The sequence below is a fragment of the Triticum urartu genome, chromosome 5A (assembly GCF_056163025.1).
Source record: "Triticum urartu cultivar PI428250 chromosome 5A, HENAU_Tu73, whole genome shotgun sequence".
Lineage (NCBI taxonomy): Eukaryota > Viridiplantae > Streptophyta > Magnoliopsida > Poales > Poaceae > Triticum > Triticum urartu.
The window spans coordinates 217,815,750-217,842,779 of NC_141877.1; the positions used below are offsets into that span (position 1 = coordinate 217,815,750).

At 48.5% G+C, this 27,030-nt stretch overlaps 2 protein-coding genes and 1 non-coding gene across 3 annotated transcripts; 2 read left to right on the forward strand and 1 right to left on the reverse strand.

Moving 5' to 3' along the window:
* Nucleotides 1-13,015: 13,015 nt before the first annotated feature.
* On the reverse strand, nt 13,016-14,355 carry LOC147970840 (uncharacterized). Its single transcript, XM_087523667.1, has 3 exons — nt 14,272-14,355; nt 14,019-14,165; nt 13,016-13,570 (listed from the first exon to the last, which is right to left on the reverse strand). The coding sequence occupies exons 1-3, from the start codon at nt 14,353-14,355 to the stop codon at nt 13,016-13,018; spliced, it is 786 nt and encodes a 261-aa protein (XP_087379793.1).
* A 3,644-nt stretch (nt 14,356-17,999) lies between these two features.
* LOC125524574 (nifU-like protein 2, chloroplastic) lies at nt 18,000-19,985 on the forward strand. The gene is made up of 4 exons (XM_048689611.2): nt 18,000-18,158; nt 18,234-18,321; nt 18,429-18,739; nt 19,571-19,985. The coding sequence occupies exons 1-4, from the start codon at nt 18,084-18,086 to the stop codon at nt 19,760-19,762; spliced, it is 666 nt and encodes a 221-aa protein (XP_048545568.1). The 5' UTR covers nt 18,000-18,083; the 3' UTR covers nt 19,763-19,985.
* A 967-nt stretch (nt 19,986-20,952) lies between these two features.
* On the forward strand, nt 20,953-21,027 carry TRNAR-UCU (transfer RNA arginine (anticodon UCU)). The gene has a single exon. It is a non-coding gene; the product is annotated as a tRNA-Arg (tRNA).
* Nucleotides 21,028-27,030: the final 6,003 nt, after the last annotated feature.

Sequence of the window (27,030 nt, forward strand, 5' to 3'; positions counted from 1 at the left end):
CCGCGCGACGCGCGCGCTCGCGTTGGCCGCTCCCCTGCTCCCCGCGTCACGAGCTCCCGCCCCTGCCCTTGCTGTCCGCCACCGCCGACGCTGGCCCCCCTGACCTCGCCTCCGGTCGCCCCCGCGCTCTCCTGGCCTCGCCCGTGCCTCGCCGCGCGAGCACGCGCTTGGCCGCCCGCGACCCCCCCTGGTGCTGCGTCCCCGCCCGGTGCCGCGCCGGATCTGGCCGCCCCTGGGTGTGCGCCCGTTCGGGCTGGGCGCCAGCGCCCGCACGCCCGCGCGCTCGTTATGCCCCTGGGTCACTGACCGGGTGGCCCCACGGCCCAGAACGTTTTATAAAAAAAAGGGAATTAAAATTAATAATAATAAAAATAATTAATTAATTAATTAATTAAGGAATTAATTAAGTTAATTAATCATAATTAGATTAATCAAATTAACTAATTAGTCTAATTAAACTGTGATTAGTTTAGCTAAAACCTGATTAGCCTAAACAGGGTATGACAGGTGGGCCCCGCTGGACCCACACGTCAGGTTGACCAAGTCAACCCTGTTGACTGCTGACGTCAGCATGACATCATGCTGACGTCATAAATTCATTTTTCGAATTAAATAATTAATTAATTGAATTCCAGACATTAATAAAATCTTTAGAAAATCATATCTTTTAATCCGTAACTCGGATTAAAATATTTTCAACATGAAAGTTGCTCAGAACGACGAGACGAATCCGGATACGCAGTCCGTTCGTCCGCCACACACCCCTAACCTATCGAACCCGCAACTTTCCCCCTCCGGCTCCTCTGCCCGAAATCACGAAACACCGGGAATACTTTCCCGGATGTTTTCCCCCTTCACCGGTATCACCTCATACCGCGATAGGGCACCCCTAGCACCGCTACTTGTCATGTCATGCATCACTATGCATATGCTTGCATTATATTTATTGTTTCTTCCCCCTCTTCTCTCGCTAGACACCGAGACTGACGCCGCTGCTACCCCGTACGACTACGGTGTTGACGACCCCTCTCTCTTGCCAGAGCAACCAGGCAAGCCCCCCCTTTGATCACCAGATATCGCCTACTCTTCTCTATACTGCTTGCATTAGCGTAGTGTAGCATGTTACTGCTTACAGTTAATCCTATACTGCTGCATAGCCTGTCCTTGCTACTACTGTTGTTACCTTTACCTGCTATCCTACTGCTTAGTATAGGATGCTAGTGTTCCATCAGTGGCCCTACATCCTTGTCCGTCTGCCATGCTATACTATCGGGCCGTGATCACTCGGGAGTTGATCACGGGTATATACTACATACTTTATACATGATACATGTGGTGACTAAAGACGGGTCGGCTTGAGGAGCACCCGCGAGTGGATCTTTGAGGCGGAGCGACAGGGCAGGTTCCGACCACCTAGGAGAGAGGTGGGCCTGGCCCTGGTCGACGTTCGCGAATACTTAACACGCTTAACGAGATCTGGATATTTAATCCGAGTCTGGCCATTTGGTCTATACGCACTAACCATCTACGCGGGAGTAGTTATGGGTATCCCGGCGTCGTGGTATCAGCCGAAGCCTTCGTGACGTCAGCGACTGAGTGGCGCGCGCCGGATTGGAACGTAAGCCTGCTCTTGTATTAAGGGGGCTAGTTCTGCTTCCGGCCGCGTACGCAACGTGCAGGTGTGCTAAGGGCGATGGGCCCAGACCCCTGTGCGCTTAGGTTTAGACCGGCGTGCTGACCTCTCTGTTGTGCCTAGGTGGGGCTGCGACGTGTTGATCTTTCGAGGCCGGGCATGACCCAGGAAAGTGTGTCCGGCCAAATGGGATCGAGCGTGTTGGGGTATGTGGTGCACCCCTGCAGGGAAGTTAATCTATTCGAATAGCCGTGATCTTCGGTAACAGGACGACTTGGAGTTGTACCTTGACCTTATGACAACTAGAACCGGATACTTAATAAAACACACCCTTCCAAGTGCCAGATACAACCGGTGGTCGCTCTCTCTCAGGGTTACGAGGAGGGGATCGCCGGGTAGGACTATTGTTATGCGATGATACTTGGAGGACTTCAGTCTACTCCCTTCTACATGCTGCAAGACGGAGGCTGCCAGAAGCGTAGTCTTCGACAGGATTAGTTACCCCCCCTTATTCCGGCTTTCTGCAGTTCAGTCCACATATGAAACCCTTATTCCATTTGATACCAATGCATACATATGTAGTATAGTTCCTTGCTTGCGAGTACTTTGGATGAGTACTCACGGTTGCTTTCTCCCTCTTTTCCCCCTATCCCTTCTACCTGGTTGTCGCAACCAGATGTTGGAGCCCAGGAGCCAGAAGCCACCTTCAACGACGACTCCTACTACACCGGAGGTGCCTACTACTACGTGATGCCCGCTGACGACGACCAGGAGTAGTTAGGAGGATCCCAGGCAGGAGGCCTGCGCCTCTTTCGATCTGTATCCCAGTTTGTGCTAGCCCTCTTAAGGCAAATTTGTTTAACTTATGTCTGTACTCAGATATTGTTGCTTCCGCTGACTCGTCTATGATCGAGCTCTTGTATTCGAGCCTTCGAGGCCCCTGGCTTGTAATATGATGCTTGTATGACTTATTTTATTTGTAGAGTTGTGTTGTGATATCTTCCCGTGAGTCCCTGATCTTGATCGTACACGTTTGTGTGTATGATTAGTGTACGATTGAATCGGGGGCGTCACAAGTTGGTATCAGAGCCGACTGCCTGAAGGAACCCCCCTTCCACACTCCTTGGCCGAAGTCGAGTCTAGACATTACAAAACCCTTTTACTAACATGACGTTGTGCCTTACGGGCCCACGTCGCCATCTGGGTGGTATTAGGATCTTTTACTCCTCGATCCTTACTCTGGGACTCTGAACCCTCTTTTACTCGGGTTAAACGATTTTACTAACTCTAACACTAGGTTCCCGTGACCACGCTCACCCCAAAGTTGGATAAGCCCTAGTTATTCTTTAGAGTAGTACTTGAACATTATCCACATTGTCATTTGACTCCTGTGAAAACATCTTTGTTTTCAGATGGAACCCACGGGGCAGGTCGTGCGCCACACGACGGCCATTGGTGCCTCAGGATCACCTGCTGTGTTGGTTGAGATGATGACCTATCTGGGTTATCGCTGGCACCCTGAGTACACCGTCTATGAGGAGTATCAGGACTTCAACCAGGAGCAGTACCGTGCCATCGTCCACCTCTACTCTCGGGAGTATGACTCCACTACCGTGCTGCACACTGCTCATGGTGTTGGAGTGACTATCGATATGGCGGTCCACGATGCTGCTTATGCTGCTCTGACACGTCTCCGTGGAGAGTATCAGGAGTTGGATACCTCCCCCTTCAGGCACATTGCTATCGCATCCGATGTTGGTGCGGAGGGATACTACACTGCTGCCTACTCCACTGTCACCCGAGAGCCCTTCTACCATCAGAACCTGGTTCTGCATGCTGATGGGCTGGATCAAGCTAACCGAGCTCTTCGCCACGAGTTGTACACCACTCGTCAGCACCTCTACCGTGCTCTGACGATGTTGCACCCCTTCGTCGGATCTGGGGAGCTGTCGCGTTCTGCGATCTACCCTGCCCGGACCGTGATGCCCCAGGGCGTTGGCTGGCCAGATGTGGGAGGCTACTCTCCTGCATTGGGTCCTCTCCTGCCACCTGCGCATCGGGTTCCGCACCAGAGTATCCGTGGGCCCCAGGCTACTCGCGTGGAGGTCTTCCCTTCGCGTCACTACCAGCTGTCGGGCTACACCTACCTCCGCAGTACCGCATGGGACTGACGTAGACTTGCTTGTTAGTGTTAGCTGCATTCGCCGCGAGCCTGTGTGCCGCCTATGATGTCTTAGTCTATGTACCAGACTCTGTGTAACGAACTCCATGCATGATCTCTTTTGTAAGATATGCCGACTACTATGTAGTATCTATCGTGCTGCTTTCGTTGTGCATGTTTCATCATGAATGATTCTCGTCTTTGCACATTTCTCAATACTGAACTACCCCTGTTATATATTAGCAGGATGGTTAGACCAGGTGGTCGTGGTCGTGGTCGTGGTGGCAACGCCCCACCACCACCTGAGTACATGGCTGGGATGATGCAACAGTTTGAGCTGAATCGTCAGTTCATGGAGAATATTATGGCTCAGTTTCCTCGCCCCAATATGAACCAGCAGCCAGCCCCAGTAACTCTGCAGGATTTCATGCGCCTGAACCCAACGGTGTACCGCAGCTCAACTCAGCCTCTGGATGCTGATGACTGGCTCCGAGACATCACCTATGAGATGGAGTCTGCTGATGTAGCCCCTGCCAGCTATGTCACCTTTGCTTCCTTCTTCCTGAAGGGACCCGCAGCTCAATGGTGGGATAGCCACAGGCGTACTCTGCCAGCTGGAACAATCATCACCTGGCCAGACTTCCAAGCTGCCTTCCGTGCTCGCTTCATTCCTCAGGGAGTTATGGACCGGAAGAAGCGTGAGTTCCGCAACCTCACCCAAGGCAATAAAACTGTGGAAACTTACCAGCGGGAGTTTCTTGACTTGTCCCGCTATGCTGAAGAAGACATCGCAACTGATGCACGCAGACAGGAGAAGTTCCGTGATGGCCTTCAAGCTGACATCAAGCTCGCACTTCTAGTGCACGACTTTGCTGATTTCGCCACTCTGGTGAACAAAGCCATCAACGTCGAAACTGGTCTGCAGGAATACCAGAGCTCTCACAAGCGCAGCCGTGACACGGGCTCATCTTCGGGCCCGTCCTCGCAGAAGCGCAAGATATGGATCCCCAACAGCATGTACCAGCCGGATGCACCTGCCCCAAGGCAGTCCTATGCTGCACCTCGTCTGCCTGCTCCTCCAACTAGGCAGACAAGACTTCCAGCTCCACCACCACAAGCTCCTGTTCCCACTCCCAATAATGGCCTCTGCTACAAGTGTGGTCAGCCAGGTCACCGTGCTAGGGATTGCAATCAAAACCAGAATCAACTGGCCCTCCCAGCAACTGGCCGTGGAAGCAACCAGCCTCGCAACAACAGTGCCAAGTCTTATGGTCGTGTTCATGCCAACCATGTTGATCTCAATGAAGTTCTAGACCAGCCTGCTACCGTGATGGGTACACTCCTCGTAAACTCAGTACCTGCATCTGTTTTATTCGATTTAGGGGCATCGCATTCATTCATGTCAGAAGATTTTGCATACAAGCATGACGTTAAATGTGAGGAGATGAACGCTTCGGTATTGGTAAAAACCCCAGTGGGACAATGTCAAACCTCACTGGTTGGCATCGATGTCCCCGTGGAAATCGAAGGGCTGGAATTCTATGCCTCTCCCATTATCCTGAAGTCGTCTAACATCGACCTCATTCTGGGAATGGATTGGTTGAAAGCGCATACTGCTTCTATAGTTTGCGCCACTAAGGTCGTCCATCTGCTACACCCTTCTGACGAAATAATAGCTTACCAAGCTCATCTAGTTCAGAACGCCGAGGCACGTCTTTATGCCTTGAATGCGTTGAACGCTGCACCACTCGAGGGCATTGAAAACATTCCCGTCGTTCGTGAATTCCAAGATGTCTTCCCAGAAGAACTTCCAGGGATTCCCCCTGCTAGAGCTGTCGAATTCATCATCGACTTGAAACCCGGCACCACCCCTATAGCCAAACGACCCTATAAGATGCCGCCACATGAACTCATTGAACTTAAGGAGGAAATCGACAAATCTCTTATCAAAGGTTTCATTCGTCCTAGTTGCTATCCTTGGGGAGCACCTTCTCTTTTTGTTAGGAAGAAGGATGGGACAAACCGATTGGTCCAAGACTACCGTCCTATAAACCAAGCTACCATTCAGAATAAATACCCTCTTCCTCGGATCAATGATCTTTATGATCAACTGGCTGGTTCATCAGTGTTCTCCAAACTCGACTTGAGGTTGGGTTACCACCAGATCCGTGTTCGTGAAGAGGACATCCCAAAAACTGCCTTCGTGACTCGGTATGGATCATACGAGTACACCGTCATGTCATTCGGTTTAACGAATGCTCCAGCCACCTTCTCTCGTCTGATGAATTATATATTCATGGATTACCTCGACAAGTTCGTCGTGGTTTATCTGGACGATATCCTTGTATTTTCCAAGAACGAGGAAGAACATGCTGGACATCTGCGTCTTGTGCTAGAGAAGCTTCGAGAACATCAACTGTATGCTAAGTATTCCAAGTGTGAATTCTGGCTCCCCGAAGTAACCTATCTTGGGCATGTCATCTCCAAGGATGGTATTGCCGTCAACCCTGAACGAGTTCAAGCTATTCTCGATTGGACTCCTCCGAAGAACGTCAAGCAAGTCCGAAGTTTCCTCGGTCTCGCCAGCTACTGCCGTCGATTCGTCGAGAACTTCTCCAAGATTGCCAGGCCCCTGACTAATCTGTTGCATAAGGGTGTCAAGTTTGACTGGACAGACAAGTGTCAGGAAAGTTTCCAGGCGCTCAAAGACAAGTTGACTTCTGCCCCTGTGCTTGCACCACCTGATACTAGGAAGGACTTCGTCATTTACTGCGACGCTTCCCGCCAAGGATTAGGCTGTGTCCTAATGCAGGAGCGCAGAGTGATTGCTTATGCCTCTCGTTAACTGCGCCCTCACGAAGAAAACTACCCGGTTCATGACCTCGAGCTTGCTGCTGTCATTCATGCACTGAAGCAGTGGCGACATTACCTTCTCGGTAATCGTTGCGAGATCTTCACCGACCATCAAAGTCTGAAGTATCTGTTTACTCAGCCAGACCTGAACCTCCGTCAGCAAAGATGGATGGAGACTGTTGCAGACTTTGACGTGGATATATCATATACCCCCGGCAAGGCTAATGTAATGGCTGATGCCCTGAGCCGCAAGTCTTACTGCAACCACCTCCAGGTCCACAAAGTTCAGCCCTCGCTTACCGAAGAATTTAGAAGGCTGAACCTCCATATTGTTCCCCCGGGATCACTCGCTCCCCCTCCCGAAGGTTTTCCCAAACGGAACCTCCATGTTGTTTCCAAGGGTTCTCTCAATACCCTGGTTGCGAAACCAGATCTTGTGGACACCATCAAATGGATACAGAAATGTGACGATGAAGTCCTCAAGATTAAGCGCGACCTCAAAAGAGGAAAGCCCTCATTCTTCACGATCGCCGACGATGGCGCCTTGTATTTCAAAGGCCGCCTAGTGGTACCATGTTCGAAGAAAAACCTGGATAAGACTAAAAGGGTTATGCAAGAAGCCCATGATACGCCTCTGTCCATCCATCCTGGTAGTACAAAGATGTACCAGGATATTCGTCAAAGATTCTGGTGGTCTAATATGAAGCAGGACATTGCTCGTTATGTTGCTGAGTGTGACGTTTGTCGCCGAATCAAAGCAGAGCATCAAAGGCCTGCTGGAACTCTGCAACCTATCTCTATTCCTGAATGGAAATGGGACCATGTTGAAATGGACTTCGTCACTGGATTTCCCAAATCGCAGAAAGGTAATGATGCTATTCTTGTCGTCATTGACCGGCTTTCCAAAGTTGCCCATTTCCTGGCGGTCAAAGAGACAATCACTGCTAGTCAGCTTGCTACTCTCTACATGGCTAGAATTGTTTCACTTCACGGTATCCCACTGGTTATCAGTTCAGACCGTGGCAGCTTATTCACTTCAAGGTTTTGGGCGAGTTTCCAAGAAGCTATGGGGACTCATCTGTCGTTCAGTACTGCGTTCCATCCTCAGTCGCAAGGACAGGTTGAACGTGTCAACCAAGTTCTCGAAGACATGCTTCGAGCTTGTGTAATCTCATTCGGCAAGAAATGGGAGGAATCTCTTCCATATGCCGAGTTCTCTTATAATAATAGCTATCAAGCTAGTCTAAAGATGTCCCCCTTCGAAGTGCTATATGGACGAAAGTGTCGAACCCCTCTGAACTGGTCAGAAACTGGGGAACGTCCACTCTTTGGTCCGGATATTATACAACAGGCCGAAGAACAAGTTCGCATTATTCGCGAGAATCTCAAGACTGCTCAGTCACGTTAGAAAAGTCAGTATGACCGTCATCACCAAGACATGGTCTATCAACCTGGCGAAAAGGCTTATCTTCGAGTTACACCAATGAAGGGTGCTCACCGCTTCGGGATCAAGGGAAAGCTAGCTCCCCGCTATATTGGTCCTTTCACTATTCTCGAAAGGCGTGGTAAAGTGGCATATCAACTGGAGCTTCCGCCGAACCTTTCTCAGGTTCACGATGTGTTCCATGTGTCACAACTCCGACGCTGCTTCAAGGACCCAATTCGAGCAGTGGATCATGAAGTGCTTGAATTGCAACAGGACCTCTCCTATAAAGAGCATCCGGTCCGCATTCTCGACCAAGCTGAACGCCGCACACGTCAGAAGGCGATCAAATTCCTCAAAGTCCAGTGGTCGAATCACTCTGAAGACGAAGCCACTTGGGAACGCGAGGATCGCCTGCGTGATGAATACCCCGCGTTGTTTCCTTCTACCTCCTAAATCTCGGGACGAGATTTCTTGTAGTGGAGGAGTTTTGTAACGCCCGGATAATTAAGCTACAGTAACCTCTGCTAATGATGCCTCGTCACCACTCTTACTGTGGTAAACTCTCGATAGTTCAGAACCGAAACAAGTTCAAAATTTAAATAAAAGAAAACAATAAAAGTTTTCAAAAATAAAAACAAAAATGTTCGGTGGTTGCCAAATATTACCAAGATAATTATGGTGTAAGGTTCACAATTTTATAAAATGCCTAAATAATTTAAAATGATTTAAAACAGAAGAGGAAATAAAGAAAAGGAAACTACAAAATTAGAAGACAAAACAAAAAAAAACAAAAGGGGGGAGAAGCCCCCCCCTCGCTGGGCCTCGGCCCAGATGGCCTCGGGGCCAATCAGGCCGGCCCAGCCGGCCCCTCCTCTCTCTCCTTATCCCTCCCACCGTGACCTAACCCATCCCACGATCCCCACTTCCTCTCCCCACGTCTCCCTCATCCTCCCACTCCGCCGCCACACACGCACGCACGCACACTCGGTGGTGCGGGCACCCGAGCCGCCGCACCCCTGAGGCCGCCGCCCGCCGGCGCCGGGAACCGCCACCCACTCGCGCCCCCCCTCGCTCTTCCCCCTCCTCCCCGATCCAGATCGGATCGGGGGAACGGACCCTGCGGCGACGACTGCGCCGCCCCCACGCCGCCTGGACCGCGCCGGCACGCTCCCCCGCCGGACTGCCTCCCGCTCCGCCGCTCGTCCCCGTCGCCCCCCCTCGACCACCGCTGCCCCGTGCCCTACGCTCCCTCGGTGAGGACCCCGGTCCTCCTTCTCCCCGTCCCCTCTCGCCGGCGCTCGCCTCGCCCGTGCTGCGTTCGGCCGGCGTGCCCCGCGTCGACCAAGCCCTGCTTTGCCCTTCACCGCACGCGTTGGCTACGTCCCGCGCGACGCGCGCGCTCGCGTTGGCCGCTCCCCTGCTCCCCGCGTCACGAGCTCCCGCCCCTGCCCTTGCTGTCCGCCACCGCCGACGCTGGCCCCCCTGACCTCGCCTCCGGTCGCCCCCGCGCTCTCCTGGCCTCGCCCGTGCCTCGCCGCGCGAGCACGCGCTTGGCCGCCCGCGACCCCCCCTGGTGCTGCGTCCCCGCCCGGTGCCGCGCCGGATCTGGCCGCCCCTGGGTGTGCGCCCGTTCGGGCTGGGCGCCAGCGCCCGCACGCCCGCGCGCTCGTTATGCCCCTGGGTCACTGACCGGGTGGCCCCACGGCCCAGAACGTTTTATAAAAAAAAGGGAATTAAAATTAATAATAATAAAAATAATTAATTAATTAATTAATTAAGGAATTAATTAAGTTAATTAATCATAATTAGATTAATCAAATTAACTAATTAGTCTAATTAAACTGTGATTAGTTTAGCTAAAACCTGATTAGCCTAAACAGGGTATGACAGGTGGGCCCCGCTGGACCCACACGTCAGGTTGACCAAGTCAACCCTGTTGACTGCTGACGTCAGCATGACATCATGCTGACGTCATAAATTCATTTTTCGAATTAAATAATTAATTAATTGAATTCCAGACATTAATAAAATCTTTAGAAAATCATATCTTTTAATCCGTAACTCGGATTAAAATATTTTCAACATGAAAGTTGCTCAGAACGACGAGACGAATCCGGATACGCAGTCCGTTCGTCCGCCACACACCCCTAACCTATCGAACCCGCAACTTTCCCCCTCCGGCTCCTCTGCCCGAAATCACGAAACACCGGGAATACTTTCCCGGATGTTTTCCCCCTTCACCGGTATCACCTCATACCGCGATAGGGCACCCCTAGCACCGCTACTTGTCATGTCATGCATCACTATGCATATGCTTGCATTATATTTATTGTTTCTTCCCCCTCTTCTCTCGCTAGACACCGAGACTGACGCCGCTGCTACCCCGTACGACTACGGTGTTGACGACCCCTCTCTCTTGCCAGAGCAACCAGGCAAGCCCCCCCTTTGATCACCAGATATCGCCTACTCTTCTCTATACTGCTTGCATTAGCGTAGTGTAGCATGTTACTGCTTACAGTTAATCCTATACTGCTGCATAGCCTGTCCTTGCTACTACTGTTGTTACCTTTACCTGCTATCCTACTGCTTAGTATAGGATGCTAGTGTTCCATCAGTGGCCCTACATCCTTGTCCGTCTGCCATGCTATACTATCGGGCCGTGATCACTCGGGAGTTGATCACGGGTATATACTACATACTTTATACATGATACATGTGGTGACTAAAGACGGGTCGGCTTGAGGAGCACCCGCGAGTGGATCTTTGAGGCGGAGCGACAGGGCAGGTTCCGACCACCTAGGAGAGAGGTGGGCCTGGCCCTGGTCGACGTTCGCGAATACTTAACACGCTTAACGAGATCTGGATATTTAATCCGAGTCTGGCCATTTGGTCTATACGCACTAACCATCTACGCGGGAGTAGTTATGGGTATCCCGGCGTCGTGGTATCAGCCGAAGCCTTCGTGACGTCAGCGACTGAGTGGCGCGCGCCGGATTGGAACGTAAGCCTACTCTTGTATTAAGGGGGCTAGTTCTGCTTCCGGCCGCGTACGCAACGTGCAGGTGTGCTAAGGGCGATGGGCCCAGACCCCTGTGCGCTTAGGTTTAGACCGGCGTGCTGACCTCTCTGTTGTGCCTAGGTGGGGCTGCGACGTGTTGATCTTTCGAGGCCGGGCATGACCCAGGAAAGTGTGTCCGGCCAAATGGGATCGAGCGTGTTGGGGTATGTGGTGCACCCCTGCAGGGAAGTTAATCTATTCGAATAGCCGTGATCTTCGGTAACAGGACGACTTGGAGTTGTACCTTGACCTTATGACAACTAGAACCGGATACTTAATAAAACACACCCTTCCAAGTGCCAGATACAACCGGTGGTCGCTCTCTCTCAGGGTTACGAGGAGGGGATCGCCGGGTAGGACTATTGTTATGCGATGATACTTGGAGGACTTCAGTCTACTCCCTTCTACATGCTGCAAGACGGAGGCTGCCAGAAGCGTAGTCTTCGACAGGATTAGTTACCCCCCCTTATTCCGGCTTTCTGCAGTTCAGTCCACATATGAAACCCTTATTCCATTTGATACCAATGCATACATATGTAGTATAGTTCCTTGCTTGCGAGTACTTTGGATGAGTACTCACGGTTGCTTTCTCCCTCTTTTCCCCCTATCCCTTCTACCTGGTTGTCGCAACCAGATGTTGGAGCCCAGGAGCCAGAAGCCACCTTCAACGACGACTCCTACTACACCGGAGGTGCCTACTACTACGTGATGCCCGCTGACGACGACCAGGAGTAGTTAGGAGGATCCCAGGCAGGAGGCCTGCGCCTCTTTCGATCTGTATCCCAGTTTGTGCTAGCCCTCTTAAGGCAAATTTGTTTAACTTATGTCTGTACTCAGATATTGTTGCTTCCGCTGACTCGTCTATGATCGAGCTCTTGTATTCGAGCCTTCGAGGCCCCTGGCTTGTAATATGATGCTTGTATGACTTATTTTATTTGTAGAGTTGTGTTGTGATATCTTCCCGTGAGTCCCTGATCTTGATCGTACACGTTTGTGTGTATGATTAGTGTACGATTGAATCGGGGGCGTCACAATTTCACAATGTGTTGTTTCTTTTCACTATATTTGTGATTGGCTTAGTTGCAGGCAAGATCTTAAGTTAGTTAGTTGGTTTAGTTGCAGCCAATTTAAATGCAATGTACCGTCTGGTTTAGTTGCTCTAGTTTAAGCCAAGTTGTCTTTTGTATGCTCTTGCTTAATATGTAATGTATCAGTGAAGTTATCTTCTGATGCAATGAGATTGAGTCGGTCTTGATCCTCTTTTATTTTGTATGACATGAGTGGTTTGCTGCAACATTGTCATAATGTATCATCATCAACATATCCATCTACATAATCAGGATATCCATAAACATATCCTTCTAGCAATCATATTTTTTTCCAGACATGGCACTACAATATAAGAAACTGATCCATTTCTACCAATCATATCACACATTAGTTCACAATACATAGATAAGTTCAACTTCAAATGCATAGTTCATCCTTTTCTCACAAAAGGATGAATAGCATAACTACTACATACACATCCATTGTTCACAATACATACAGGAGTTCAACTTCAAATGCATAGTTCATCCTTTTCTCACAAAAGGATGAATAGCATAACTACTACATACATACACAGCCATAGTTCACATTTAGTACAAGCATACCGTACACAACGTTAGTTCCTAGATGCTAGGTCATTACACAACCATCATTCCCAAAAGGTCAGCAATGCCACTAATCTCATTTTCATCTTCTTCACTTCTCCAAGATAGCCTGAATCCCCTAGAACTTCTCCTTCAACTTTTCATTTCTCATCATGAGCTCAGCATTCTGAAACTCTAGCTGCCACTTCTCTTGAATATGCTTTTCCTTTCCCTTAAGCAGATCAGCAACCTAAAGCTTCAACTCTAGCTTCTCTTGGGTGAGCTTCTCCCGACACTTTGTTATCTTTGCATTCTTCAGCTCCAAATTCATCTTAGCTTCAGCAAGCACTTGCTTCTCTTTCATTTTTTTCAACTTCAAGTTCTGAATGACTGTTGCTTGAGCTCTTGTCAGGTTGACCAGCAGCTCATACTTCTGAGTAAGTTTCTGGGTCTCTGCATCTTTCTTTGCCATCTCAGTTGCCATCTGTGCCTTCATATGGTCAATGAGTTCTTTTCTTACATCCTGCTGATATGTAATGTTAGACTGCAGATATCTGAAATCAATCACCCTTTCCTCCTGGAAATTCATAAGCTCATGCACATCATGGACTAGCTTGTCATAGTTGGCCTCTAGCTTGTTCTTCTCTTCTGTCAGATGGTGGATAGTGAAAGAACTTTCAAGATTGTCATTCACCCTAGCACTTTTGGCATCTTCAACCATTGCCCATAGCTTCAACAATGCATTCTGCATTGTTGGGGGCCATTGGTGATCAACCCATTCAACAAAGCCACAATTGCTACCTTCCTGCAAAAACAACAACACCAACAGAGTTCGTACATCAAGTAATTACACAAGACCACTGCAATTGCCAACAAGGATATCTAAATTTAGCATCAGACCACTACATTTAACAAGAGGAGCAGCCACTTGAGTAGCTGACTGACTAGGTTAGTTACTCTAGTGTTCATATCAAGGAGTGTTCAACCATTTTTAAACATATGGTCAGTTAAAAAATGTTCACAGCAAGCAGAGTACTCCAGCAAGCAAAATATACTCATGATTGACCTAAATAAGCTACTCTAGTACCACTATGAACCAAAATTACTATGCCATTGTACTCCAGCAAAATATACTCATGCTTGACCTAAATAAGCTACTCTAGTACCTTTATGAACCAAAATGTTCACAGCAAGCAGAGTTCAATATGGCACTGACAAACTAAGAAAAAAATCACTATGCCTACAATCCATACCGGCTGTGCACATGCTAAAAACCTCCAGCCTGTGTCTGTTCCTTCAAAGGCAACAAGCCTCTCAGATGCCATGCCGTGCTTCTCACATGGGGACATCACATCCAACTCAAGCCCCTTGTAATCTGGATCTTCAAGGCTGAAAGGGACCTGCAAAAGCTCGCACAAAGACAATGGACAAATCAAAACCTACCTAAATCAACCAAATCAAGAAATCCCAAATCTGAAACCCTAACCATAAACTCACTGTACAGACCTGGTTGAGCCCGTCGATGGAGGAAGAAGGCTGCATGTACGGGAGGCTAGACTGGTCATCACTGCTTTCGTCCTCCAAAACCATGGCATCGGCGGGGCGGTGCGGCGGCCGACAGTCGAGATGCGCGCGGAGGCGACGGAAGGAACGAGTCGAGGAGGAGGAGGGGAGGGGAATGGTGCGGTGGGGGACGAACCGGTGCGACCGGACCGGGTTGGAGAGCGGCTCGTCCTAGTCAGCGCGCGGGCACGCGTCGATTGGCCAGCGTGGCACCTGACGGGTGGGCCTGAGCTATTGGATATACCGTTAATACCGTTAATGTTGGTACTGACACGCAAAAATTAGCAATCGTGGTACCAATCTACATGTGATGCCCCAATTGTGGTACTTCCGTGCAATTAACTCTTTACGTTGTGACCAACGCTATGATCCCCACACAATCAATCCCCAGCCTCCAAACTAGTGTACAATGATCTTTAGCATGCCTTGAGTTGGTGCCTCCTAGAGTTGTTCTTCTTTGGCTCTCACCTTAGTTTGGATACGTTCTGGTACTCCCTCAGTCCTCGGCCATGCATCTCACTTGAGAAATCAACTCCCCGCTCACGTCATTCTTGTTGTCCATCTTAGGTACCTCCAGTGAGGGTTCATAGTACACCAACCACCTCCTCTGACCTATATGGCGTGTTGAGTTTCTTGCACTTGCATGCCTCTCTTCATTAGTTTATACTTTTAAAATAATTGGTTGAAGCTAAATTCAATATGATATCAGAGCCAAGAGACCTCATGTTCAAGACCATGCCAACGTAGTATTAAAACAGATTCTACGCCCTAGACTAGATCGATTCCCGTCCTACGTGGGGTGGGCGGGGGGGGGGGGGGGGTTAAAATATATGGCCCGCCTCTCACCATCCAGGTTTACCATAGTTGAGTGATGGCTTTACACTTCACAAATAAGTGGCTTACACCTTCATTTTGTGTTGTAGGAAACCCTAGGTGGTGATGTTCTTCACACTTGGAGGGGGAGGAGGGAAAATCAAGCGTAAACACAAGAGGAAAACACTCACATGACAAGATCCAGGTCTCACATCCACTAAATCCATATACACATACATGATTCAAGATCCAAATGCAACAAGAGGAAATAGCAAAGGGTAGTTTTTCCTAATCCTAAGAGGAATTGAGGTCTTGATAATAGTCTTCTCTAATTCTTAGGGGAGGAGGTCTTGATATCCACTTGGGGATATTCTCCTAAGGGCTTGTTCGGTTAACCCCCCCCCCAAAGAGGATTGGAGGGGATTGGCAAGGACTGGAACATATTCTGACTTATAAGAGGTTTGAATCCCCCAAAACCCCTTCAATCCCCTCGGATCCACACGCAACCGAACAAGGCCTAAGAGGTCTTGATCTCCAAGGGAAGAGGTAGATGATCAAAGCTCTCTCTAGATCATAACATATGCTTTGCTAACCCTAAAACAGAGGTAGGAGACGGATATTTATAGTCTAAGTGAGGGAGGGGATGGGCCTTGGCCCGAGTCATGCGCGCAGGCAATGCCAGATGATCTGGGCAATGTCTGAATGATCCGGCCAGGCCGCCATGGCTATTGCCGAGCTGGACGTTCGGGACCTTGTCTGGACGTCCGGGCTTCGCCCGAATGATCCGGGTAGAGTCCCAGATGATCCGGCTTCGTGGAGAGGCTGCTGATGTCTTCAGGTGCTATAGTCGGATTGTTCGTGAGGAGGGCCAGATCGTCCAGGTGTCGTCCGGATCATCCGGGTAGGTGCTTGATGAGGACATCACTACCACAACACCCACATCCCCTGCTGCTACATATATTAGACAAATTACTAGAGCTCGCGCATGCTAATTAAATTACGAGGTACTTTTGTTTTTTGGTAATGATTCTAATGTTCATGAGAATATGATGCTGCCTAAATTGGATATATTTGTTTCGCTTATGAATGAAGGGCCTAGCATGGATAAGAAGGATGAACATTAGAGTAGGATCAAGCGTGGAGTTGAAGGCACGCGCGAAGGGAACAAGAACGGAGTTTTTAGTGGAGATTTCAGCACTTTGAAGCCACCATGATGACATACAAGCACGGATGAAATATACAAGATGACCTTTCATAAATTTCGTTCATAGCTTATTATAGGTGCTACGCCACCTTATTTTGGCCTAGACCCATGTATTTTGAATTAACTTCCCGTAGGCTGTTTTTAGAGTCCATATTATAGGGGAAACAACCCGAAGGTGTTTTAGTCCCACCTTGGGAAGGGGGGGGGGGCAAAATCCCCTCTCTTCCCCCCTATAAATACAACCTTTAAGGCATCATTTAGACTTGGCTTTTGTTTAGATTAAAGTTCACCATAGTGTAACCCACCTTGGGAAGGGGGGGGGACAAAATCCCCTCTCTTCCCCCCTATAAATACAACCTTTAAGGCATCATTTAGACTTGAGTTTTGTTTAGATTAAAGTTCACCATAGTGCAACGCGCGTACTTCGTTTGTGTCCAACGACCATGCCAAGGCGTTTCAGAACCCCACTTTGATCAATAAAGCTTTCCTCTTATATTCGCAATATCCCAGATTGCAATCACAGTTTTTTGCTTATTCTTCATTTGCGTGCAGAAAATAGATCCTTGTGGTCAGGTTGATCATGCTTCGGCGTGGTCAATAACCTATTGGAGTTGGTTTAGCGATTGCTAAGGCGCGCCGTCTTTGCACGTTTATAGTCGGACCGTCAAAGTTGACTTCCACCAAAAGCGATAGCTACCTCTCATCGAAACATCGGGATACCTTTGCCTCTATCAGTGCTGACTTGTGTTGTTTGCTCTCCGTCTTCACATTCTTCTTCCTCCATCGCTTGGGCTTGCTCCTTAGCTTCTCCATGGCTGGTTCCTTGGCACCTGAGTATGCAAAGTGTTTTCACTTGAGGCAGTAGCCATGTCTCATGTGATTCGAAAGGGAGTTGAGCAAGGAGGGAGTTCACCTCGGTTTCGATAGATTTTGCACGAGCCCTTGTCATTGGTCCACTTGGTGCCTTGGGTGATGATGACGTGTCCATGGGGTGCTCTGCATCATTTTGTTTACTGTGTAGTGAGCTTTCAAGGTCTTGGCCATCTATCCGTTCTATGCCACAAAATGCATAATAAAAAGAAAAAAATGGACGAACCTTATGACGTATGTTTCATGTACGTGGACATCAAAAGACAAAATTATCAGTATCATCAACTTATAAATAGTTACTATTTGAAAATTCAAGGTATATTTGTAGCTCAAGTATTTTACCAATATATTTGCGGTCATATTCACTCAACAGAAATCTTTGTATTTGACTAACACAAAGATACTCCAATAATGAGCAAATATTGCAGAGGTTACTCCCCACCTGACCTAGTTTGCAGAATGGGACATATTGCAGAGGTTACTCCCCACGAAATCCATCAGCTTTGCTTTGGGTTACCGCACAAAATTTAGCATATGTCGAAAATGTAATGATTTTGGTCCCGATTAAGATGAAAATCATCGGTTTGCATAAAATTCATCTGGTTTACTTAAATCGAATTTGCAATGTATGCATACAACGTTGGATGGCCGGCATCCGTGCGTGTCTGTTTAAAGGGTTTGCAGATGCCAGCACGTAGCATATGTGCATGGCCATCGGTTGGTTTGGTTGAACTAAAACCACACAAAATTTAGCAAAAGAAACGAGCGCTGGAGCGGGAATGCGGGCACACAAATACCACCCGCCACCCACGCCTCGCCAACAGCGGCGGCATCTCCAGGACCGGTTGCCTCCAGTCGGGCACCGGAGATGCAGGCGGCGGTAGCGGCGTTGACATGGGCGCCGACCACCTCGCCGTCTACCTCCTCCTCCTCCTCCTTCAAGGTAAGGCCTCTTGTTTCTCCGTCTCTTCTTGCTTATCCGCTTCATGTTGTCTAACGAGGAGCTGTTCGTGTCAAGGTTGGGGTCTCGTCGCGCTTGCGTGGGAGGAGAACGCCCTCTGCCGCGGCAACTTCTGTCGCCGTGTCCATTCGCCAGCCGCTGGAAGGTGAGACTTCCGTCCTTGCCGCAGATCAACTATAGTGACAGTTGGGTATGCTGGTCCTTACTAGAGGTGGATTTCTAAGTTTCATCTATCACGTTTTGTTGCTGCAGTTGTTCGACCCATTGCCGACCCGAATCCGGTGGTCGATTCGCCATTAACCGCTGAAAATGTGGAGCTTGTTCTGGATCAAGTCCGGCCGTATCTCATGGCAGACGGAGGCAACGTTGCCTTGCATGAGATCGACGGGAATGTGGTGAGGCTCAAGCTGCAAGGAGCATGCGGGGCGTGCCCGAGCTCGGTGATGACCATGAGGATGGGCATTCAGCGGCGTTTGATGGATGAAATACCAGAGATTGCTGCAGTTGAAGCTATCACGGACAAGGACGCTGGGCTTAAGCTGAACGAAGAGAATGTTGAGAAGGTACTGTTACTTGTCAATGGTGCCATGTAGAATAATAAAAATTCTAATTGTGCAGACAACATACAATTCGATGCAGTGCAAAAGTTACACCGGGTATTTGTCAAGCATTAACCTATCTCATACTACATGAAATGCAAATAAAGATTCACTAGAGGGTCTTGCAGAGTCAGTTTGCGAAAACGTTTCTTAAATAAAACTAGGTTGTTGTCTTCAAATAGAATGCTAGTGTTCCAGTTCTTTTTATGCAACAGCATATCCTGTGTTGTCTTTAATTTCACATACCATTCTGGGGTGTGGGGACTATATACCTGGAGCAACAACCTTCGTGCCATGGACAGTATCGCCGTCCATCTTCTTTTGATAAGAGGATCTGTGATTTGTCCGTTAAATTTTGTGGCACAGTGATGACTGTTCCATGTGGTTGGTTTGTCGTCCATTCTTCCTTAGAATGACATTCCAATACAGAATGCAGAACATGTACTCCCTCCGTTTCTTTTTCTCCGCGTATTAGGTTTCTCTTAAGTCAAAACTTTGTAAACTTTGACTAAATTTATATTAAAAATTATCAACATCTGCAATTACGAATAAATATAATAGTGCAAGTAATTGTTAGACATTATACATTGTCTCCTTGTTGCACACTGTCCTACACCTTGAGATGATCTATCTACTCCCTCTGTCCCATAATATAAGAGCGTTTTTGACACTACACTACACTAGTGTCAAAAACGCTCTTATATTATGGAACAGAGGGAGTAACTTTTATTGGCCCTTTCCATAGAGCAAATAAAGGTACATCTTTGAAAATTCCTTCCTTTCACCCAATGGCAGGTACTCGATGAGATCAGGCCATACCTCACCGGTGCAGGAGGCGGTAATCTCAGGTTTGTCGCGATCAACAAATTCTTCGTGAAAGTCCAACTCAAGGGCCCTGCAGCAGGTGTGGCGGCCGTCCGAGTTGCTATAGCACAGAAGCTCAAAGAGAAGATCCCATCCATCGCAGCTGTCCGGCTACTGCCGTAAACTTCAACTGCAAAACATTGCTGTGAATATCTGGTTATCCAGGAGAATGCTATGAATGCGCTAACTGATCAGATCACCACTGTAGCTGTTAGCTGGTAGCCCCATGGAGAGTTTCTCATCTCTAGTCAGATGATATGCGACTATTGATGTGAAATGTTGTAACAAGGTTCTTTTGGTCTCCTCCTCTTGGGAAGGAAATGGAAAAGGTCAATCTTGGTCGAAATTAACTCGTTGCTTTGCCTGAAAAATTACATGATTTTGAAAGAAGCCAAGGCAGAAAGCATGAAGCCTTGTGGTCTCATCTGAAGAAGGGACGCTTCAGATTCACCTGAGCTTCTTGTTCCTGGAAATATTATCCAAAACTCGTTGCTTTGCCTGAAATATTACACGATTTTGAAAGAAGCCAAGGCGGAAAGCATGAAGCCTTGTGGTCTCATCTGAAGAAGGGACGCTTCAGATTCACCTGAGCTTCTTGTTCCTGGAAATATTATCCATCTTCAACATATAAATAACATAAACATGAACAATCAATCTGATAGTATATAATGGACACCATCCAGTCAGGAGTTCAAGCCATGAACAAAGGAACACTGAAGCATTTTATTGTTCTAGAACACGGCAAGACTGGGGCATTACAATTCGTCATGCAAAATCGCAAAGGAACAGCATCCGAGCTACTTGTCGTCTCATATTTTGATTGTTACAGACGCGGAATCCATTGCATCAAACGAGACAAGGAGGAGGTGACTATACCCCGAGCCAAGATCTCGGGATTTCACACGCATCGCATCCAGAAGCAAACGACGACGGGCGACCGATCTAGATGGCGGAAGGGAGGATCTGGGAGACGACGAGGTAGGAGAGGAACCCAGCGAAGGCGAGCAGGAAGGCGTAGTCCACCGCCACGAACAGCGCGGTGGATCCGTGGCCCCTCTTGCGGCCCTTCTCCTCCTCCGCGGCCGCCGTGGCGCCGAACCCGATGCCGCTGCGCTTGTTCGCCGCTGCCTCCATCCCGCGCGCAGATGACCTCTTCCGCACCTCGCTCCGGCGACGGCGATGTGATGAGATGGGAGACGACGGGGAAGGCTATGTCTTGTCTTAGATATAGCGACAAGAGAACGGCGGAACCCAAGAAGACGCAACGCAGAAGACTAAAGAAGGAGAGACGTGGGTTTGGCGCAGACAAAACAGCGCCTGTGGCCTAATGGATAAGGCGTCTGACTTCTAATCAGACGATTGTGGGTTCGAGTCCCACCAGGCTTGTGTTTTTAAGCTTGTTTTGATATTTCGATAGTTACTTTGTTTTTCTTTTGGTGTATCAAACACTCTTCAATAATACTCCCTTTGTAAACTAATATAAGAGCATTTAGATCGCTACTTTAGTATCCTAAACGCTTTTATATTAGTTTACGGAGGGAGTAACTAGTTTTTTTTAGTCTAAACGCACTTCACTTTATTGGATAATGTTCATGGGGATACAATTTAGATCTGGGGGGTTCATGAGCCACACATGGCGCCCCGGGTCCAGACCAAAAGCATGCTTAGCAAGACTATGTGCCTCTAGATTTGTAGCCCGTCCTTTAAAGATGACGGTGCACTGTTGGAAAATCTCCATTGTCTCTCTGATCTCCTTCACGATAGGTGCATACATCCCACCAATGCCAAGTTTTATATCCTGCACCACACCCTTACAATCCGATGCAACAATAACATGGGATAATGAAAGATCTTGGGCGAGTGCAAGAGCCTCCCGGCAAGCTAGCGCCTCAAGTGTTGCTGGATCGGTGAGGCCGGCGCATCTGATCGCTGATGAGCCCAAGTAATTGCCATCTCCGTCCCTGCAAATTGCACTGAAAGAGCCCTCTTCATTTGCTCTGTTGACATCCCCGTCGACCCTGATTTTAGCAAAATTTTCCGGTGGCCTTATCCACCTAGGCTGCCTCCCTCCAGAACTAGTAACTGGAGTGTGTTTCACCTTAGCTACCTTGCAGTCATTGAGATCCCGAATAAACTTCAAGATGAATTGATGTGTTGACATCGGGCTCTGAAAGATGTGCTCATGTAATGCTTGGCGTCGGGAGAACCAAATAGCCCACAGAGTAACAAGTACTTGAGTGAACTCCGCCGAGGGAAGCGTGTCCAGTAGAGAGAAGATCCACCGTTTTGCATCTGGTTCGGTTGTTTCGGTTAAAACCTCAAAAATCTCAGGCGCTTGCAAAGCCCAGAACGAACGAGCAACGTGGCAGTGTATGAGAGAGTGTTGCCAGGAATCTGTTGCACCACATAGCCCGCAACTGTCCACGGTCGCCATGTTTCGGTGGTGTAGCACATCCGCCGTCGGGATCGACTGTTGAGCTAGTCTCCAGAGAAAGATTTTGATCTTTGAAGGCACTTCGACCTTCCATAGCTTGGACCAGGACTTCTGTTCACCTTCAGAGTTGGAGGAATTCGCTCGCCCCTCTAGCCAAGCTTCTCGGCTGTGTTTCGTGGTAACAAGCATGCGATATGCCGATCGAACTGAAAAAACCCCGTTCCTCTCATGAGCCCAAGACCAGAAGTCATCAATCTGCTTAGTGCATAGAGGAATTGAGAACATAGCCGTGGCATCAGTCGGTAAAAAGACTTGAGTCACAACCTCTCGGTCCCAGGAAGCATCCGACATTATCAGTTCACTAACAAGCTGCGTTGGATTAGCAACCCTGCTCGTGATCGGTCTCATGTTATGAGGGCGCGGGAGCCAGTTGTGATGCCATATCTCCGTAGACTGCCCATCACCAACCCGGCGTATGAGACCTTGTGACATAGTATCTCTTCCATCAAGAATAGCTCTCCACACTTGAGATGGGGAAGAGCCAAGTTCGGCATGGAGGAATTCTCCCGTGGGGAAATACTTGGCCTTTAGGATTCTTGCACTTAGGGTGTTTGGGTCTGTCAGAATATGCCACGCCTGTCTCGCTAGAAGAACAAGGTTAAAAAGTTCAATATCGCGAAAACCAAGGCCCCCACACTGCTTAGGCCTTGTCATGGTACTCCAAGAAACCCAATGTGGCTTCCTCTTGCCATCCTTGCTGCCCCACCAAAATTTCCTTATGAGAGAGTTCAAGTGCTCCCAGAGCCCGCGAGGAAGTTTGAAGCATGACATTGAGTATACCGGAACAGCCTGTGCCACTGACTTGATTAGAACTTCTTTCCCTCCCAGAGATATAATTTTTTCCAGCCAACCCTTTACTTTGTTCCACACTCTGTCCTTCAAAAACTTAAAGGCACCATTTTTGCTGTTTCCCACATCCGATGGCATTCCCAAGTATCTTTCTGAAAGAGACTCATTGGTTATGTTGAGTGCCTGTTTCACTTCAGCTCTGAGACTGTTTGGACACCCTTTGCTGAAAAAAACCGATGATTTTGAAAGGTTGACTCTCTGACCCGAGGCATTACAGTAAGAGTCTAACAAGGAGGACAACTCGTTTGCTCCATCAACACTGGCCTTAACAAACAACAGGCTATCATCTGCGAAAAGCAAGTGGCTTACCGGCAGAGCCGATGGAGCAACTTGAATACCATTGAGGTGCGATGACTCATTTGTAGTTTTTAAGAGGCACGAAAGGCCCTCCACTGTAAGCAAGAATAGGTAAGGAGAAATTGGGTCCCCCTGTCGGATCCCTCTAGACGGCAAAAATTCTTCGAGTTTTGTGCCATTGAATAAAACTGAGAATTTAACGGAACTCACCATTCTCATGATCAGAGCTACCCACGTGGGAGCAAAGCCCATCTTTAGCATAATGGCCTCCAAATAGTTCCACTCAACCCTATCATAAGCTTTCATCATGTCCAACTTAACTGCACAGAAACGGTTTCTTTGCGCCTTGTTCCTTTTCATGAAGTGCAAGCATTCATACGCCGTGATGATATTGTCTGTAATCAGCCTTCCTGGCACAAAAGCAGATTGCTCCTCGGAGATAATATCAGGCAGGATGATTTTTAGTCTATTGGACAAAACCTTTGAAGCAATCTTGTAAAGGACGTTACAGAGACTTATGGGTCGAAATTGCGTGAGCTGGGTTGGATCTTTTACCTTCGGGATTAGAACCAAGATAGTTTCATTGATTACTTCCGGGCTCTCCTCACCATGAAGAATGCGAAGAACCACCTCTGTTACCTCAGTACCACATAAGGCCCAATGCCTTTGGAAGAAGTGAGCCGGATATCCGTCGGGTCCAGGTGCCTTCGTAGGATACATTTGGAACAAGGCCATCTTAACCTCTTCTGTCGTGTACGGTGTGAGTAAGTTTTCATTCATCTCACTTGTCACCTTGGTCGGAAAAGCCGCCAAAACCTCATCCATGCCCGACGTCCCTTCGGAAGTAAAGAGATTTTTGTAAAAGGAGTTCGCAAGGTTGGCCATCTCTGACACATCTTGCATCGTCGATCCATCATCCCGTTGGAGGTTTTTAATCTGGTTCTTCCTACGCCGCATGCTAGCTCGTCGTTGGAAGTATTTCGTGTTTTTATCTCCGTCCGTAAGCCAGTCCACCCGGGATCTTTGTCGAAGCAGGATCTCTTCCATATGATAGAGCTCGACGAGCCGATCCACCGTTTTAACCTCTGCATGTGACGGCGCAGTTCTCTGGGGGTCATTCTGGAAAACTGCAAGTGCTTTCTTGAGTTTTTTAATCTCCCTTGACACCTTCCCGATCGTTGCCCCACTCCATTGGGTTAGAGAGATAGACAGGTTTGTGAGTTTTTTATTCATATCGGCAACAGTGTTCGCTCCCTGCTCCTGCGCCCAAAGACTGTCCAGGGCCGCTTTGTATTCGGCATGTCTCTCCCAGTACAACTCGTATCTGAAGATTTTATCTCCTTTGTTAGCTGTCGGACGGGGTTCTAACTGCAACCGGATGGGGCAATGGTCCGAGGTAGCTGCATTTTAATGGAATAAAGTGGCATGAGGGAACATATCAACCCAATCACTGTTCACCACAGCACGGTCTAGACGCACTCTGCAATATGTGCCGCCTGCTGTTTTCTTCTCAAAGGTCCATGGACGACCTTGGTAGCCCAAGTCATCAAGAGCGCAGACATCCATCGCATCTCGAAAGCCAGCTATCTGTGAAGCACGCCTCTGTCCTGATCCGACATGTTCATGGGCATGTAAGACCTCATTGAAATCTCCTAAACATAGCCAGGGCAATGGGTTAACCGAGACTAAAGATTTTAGCATATCCCAAGTTTTATATCGCTCTCCGACTTGGGCTTCCCCATAAACGCAGGTGAGGCGCCAGTCTGCGCTGTTAGGGGAGCTAACTGTGGCATCTATGTGGTACTCCGAATAACCAAAAACATTGATATTTATTCCATCATTCCAAAAAAGGCCAAGACCAACGCTACGGCTGGTGCTACCAACAGCATAAGCATGAGAAAAACCTAGTGTGTCACCAAGACTTTCGACCCGTGCTTTTGAAATTTGTGTCTCAACTACGCACAACACGGTCGGGGCAAATTGCTTCGCTAGATCACAAAGCTCCTGAATTGTCACGGCTTTGCCCACACCACGACAATTCCAGCATAGGAAATTCATTGCGCCTGGCGATCCTCCTCACGGGAGGTCGCCGATTTTGTGTCGTTTGTTTTTTCCGGGGCACCACTCTTCTTCAAGTTGTTCTTATCTTGGTTTGCTCGGAGCCTTTTCTGCTCCTGCTTGGAGAGGGACTTGCCGGCACCATCGTCAGTGGCAAGGCTAGGGCACTGTTGGCCACAGGCGGGGCTGTCTTTTGGCTGATCACACCCAGGTCATCTGGCATGCGCTTCCTGTTCCCATCTGCTTCTTTCATCACCGCATCCATGTCACCATCTGATTCTTGCTCTGAGTGTTTCTGTCCCATGCTCATAGGGTCCATACCGCGTCCTCCCCGGCCACCACGACGGCCTCCTTGTCGCCCCTTGCCCTAGCCAGCTCCAGGGCCAGCACCAACTCGCATATTCCATGTTGCCCTCAGATCCTTGAAGTATAGGGATGATGGAGGATGAATCCCGTCACCATGCTCCTTGAAGACATGCCCTAGATGGCCACATACAGCACACCAGTCCGGAAGGCTCTCATACTTCACACGATAGATATGTCATTTACCATCACGGATCATGGAAACCGCATTCTTGAGAGGCTTGTTGACATTGATCCTAACCCAGACGCGGTAGAAGTTACCCGCAAAGTCCTGAGTCATTGTTTCCGTAAACAAAACCTCTCCCACTTTAGCTGCAAGAGGTCCCACTAGATGAGCATACAAATCTAGGACGTCATGGATCTGAATCCATATGTTGAGATGGTCTAGATTCACCTCCGTTGGCTTAGTGATTCCATCATAAGGCTCAATGACCACTGCGTTTCCTCTGAAATTCCATGGCCCCTCCTGCATGACCCGTTCCCAATCTCCCAAGCAGAAGAATTGCATCGTGTAGAGATTATCATCGAGGGGACGGAACTTTACATCATGCGCGAGGTCCCAGGCTGACCTCATGTTCCTGAAGAACCAATATTGGCTGTATGGTTTATCTATGTGAACCCTAGCCACAACCATCCACCTGGTAGCCTCTGGTGGCGCCGCTTTCTCATCGAAAACAACATCATCGAGATCCTCCTCTCTGAGACCTAACTCAGCCATCATCTTTTCTATCTCTGTCGCGGAACCCGAGCCCAACGCCTCATGGGCGTTCGCTCCCATCGCCGCAGACGAAACCTTGAACTCTAGACCGAAAAGAACAGATCAGGCGCTGAAGCGAACCCTAGCTCTCGTCTCGAAACCAAGCCGACGATCAAGGCCAGGAAGTGATGCAGGGATCACCCCTTAGTCAGCCCGAATCGTCAGACGAGGGTAGATCGGAGGAGGGAAGACAAGATCTCGACGGTGGCATCAGAGCGCCTCCGGGAGGAGAAAACCCTAGCGAGAGGGGAAAAACTCACATTTGACACTTGGCTAGGAACCGTGCATTGCAACGGGAGAAAAAAATTATAATCTACAATGGCTGTGACCACATTTTGCTACATCAGCGAGATACACTATCACTCTCAATTTCGAGAAATCATGACATTTTTTAAACTCATGGACATATTTGAAATCATAAACAATTTTCAAATTTGTCAACACTTTTACAAATTTTCGATCATTTTATAAAATCAAGAACATTATTTGATTCATGAACATTTTATACTATTTTAAGACTTTTTTAAAAAGATTCAACATTTTTTAAACAATTTTCTTGAATCGATGAACATT

Coding starts and splice junctions, on each gene's coding strand:
- LOC147970840 (XM_087523667.1), bottom strand. CDS start 14,355: ATGGTTTTGGAGGACGAAAGCAGTGATGACCAGTCTAGCCTCCCGTAC. Junction 14,166..14,271: donor CCATCGACGGGCTCAACCAG/GTCTGTACAGTG, acceptor GAGCTTTTGCAG/GTCCCTTTCAGCCTTGAAGA. Junction 13,571..14,018: donor TTTTAGCATGTGCACAGCCG/GTATGGATTGTA, acceptor TTGTTTTTGCAG/GAAGGTAGCAATTGTGGCTT.
- LOC125524574 (XM_048689611.2), top strand. CDS start 18,084: ATGCAGGCGGCGGTAGCGGCGTTGACATGGGCGCCGACCACCTCGCCG. Junction 18,322..18,428: donor CATTCGCCAGCCGCTGGAAG/GTGAGACTTCCG, acceptor TTGTTGCTGCAG/TTGTTCGACCCATTGCCGAC. Junction 18,740..19,570: donor ACGAAGAGAATGTTGAGAAG/GTACTGTTACTT, acceptor ACCCAATGGCAG/GTACTCGATGAGATCAGGCC.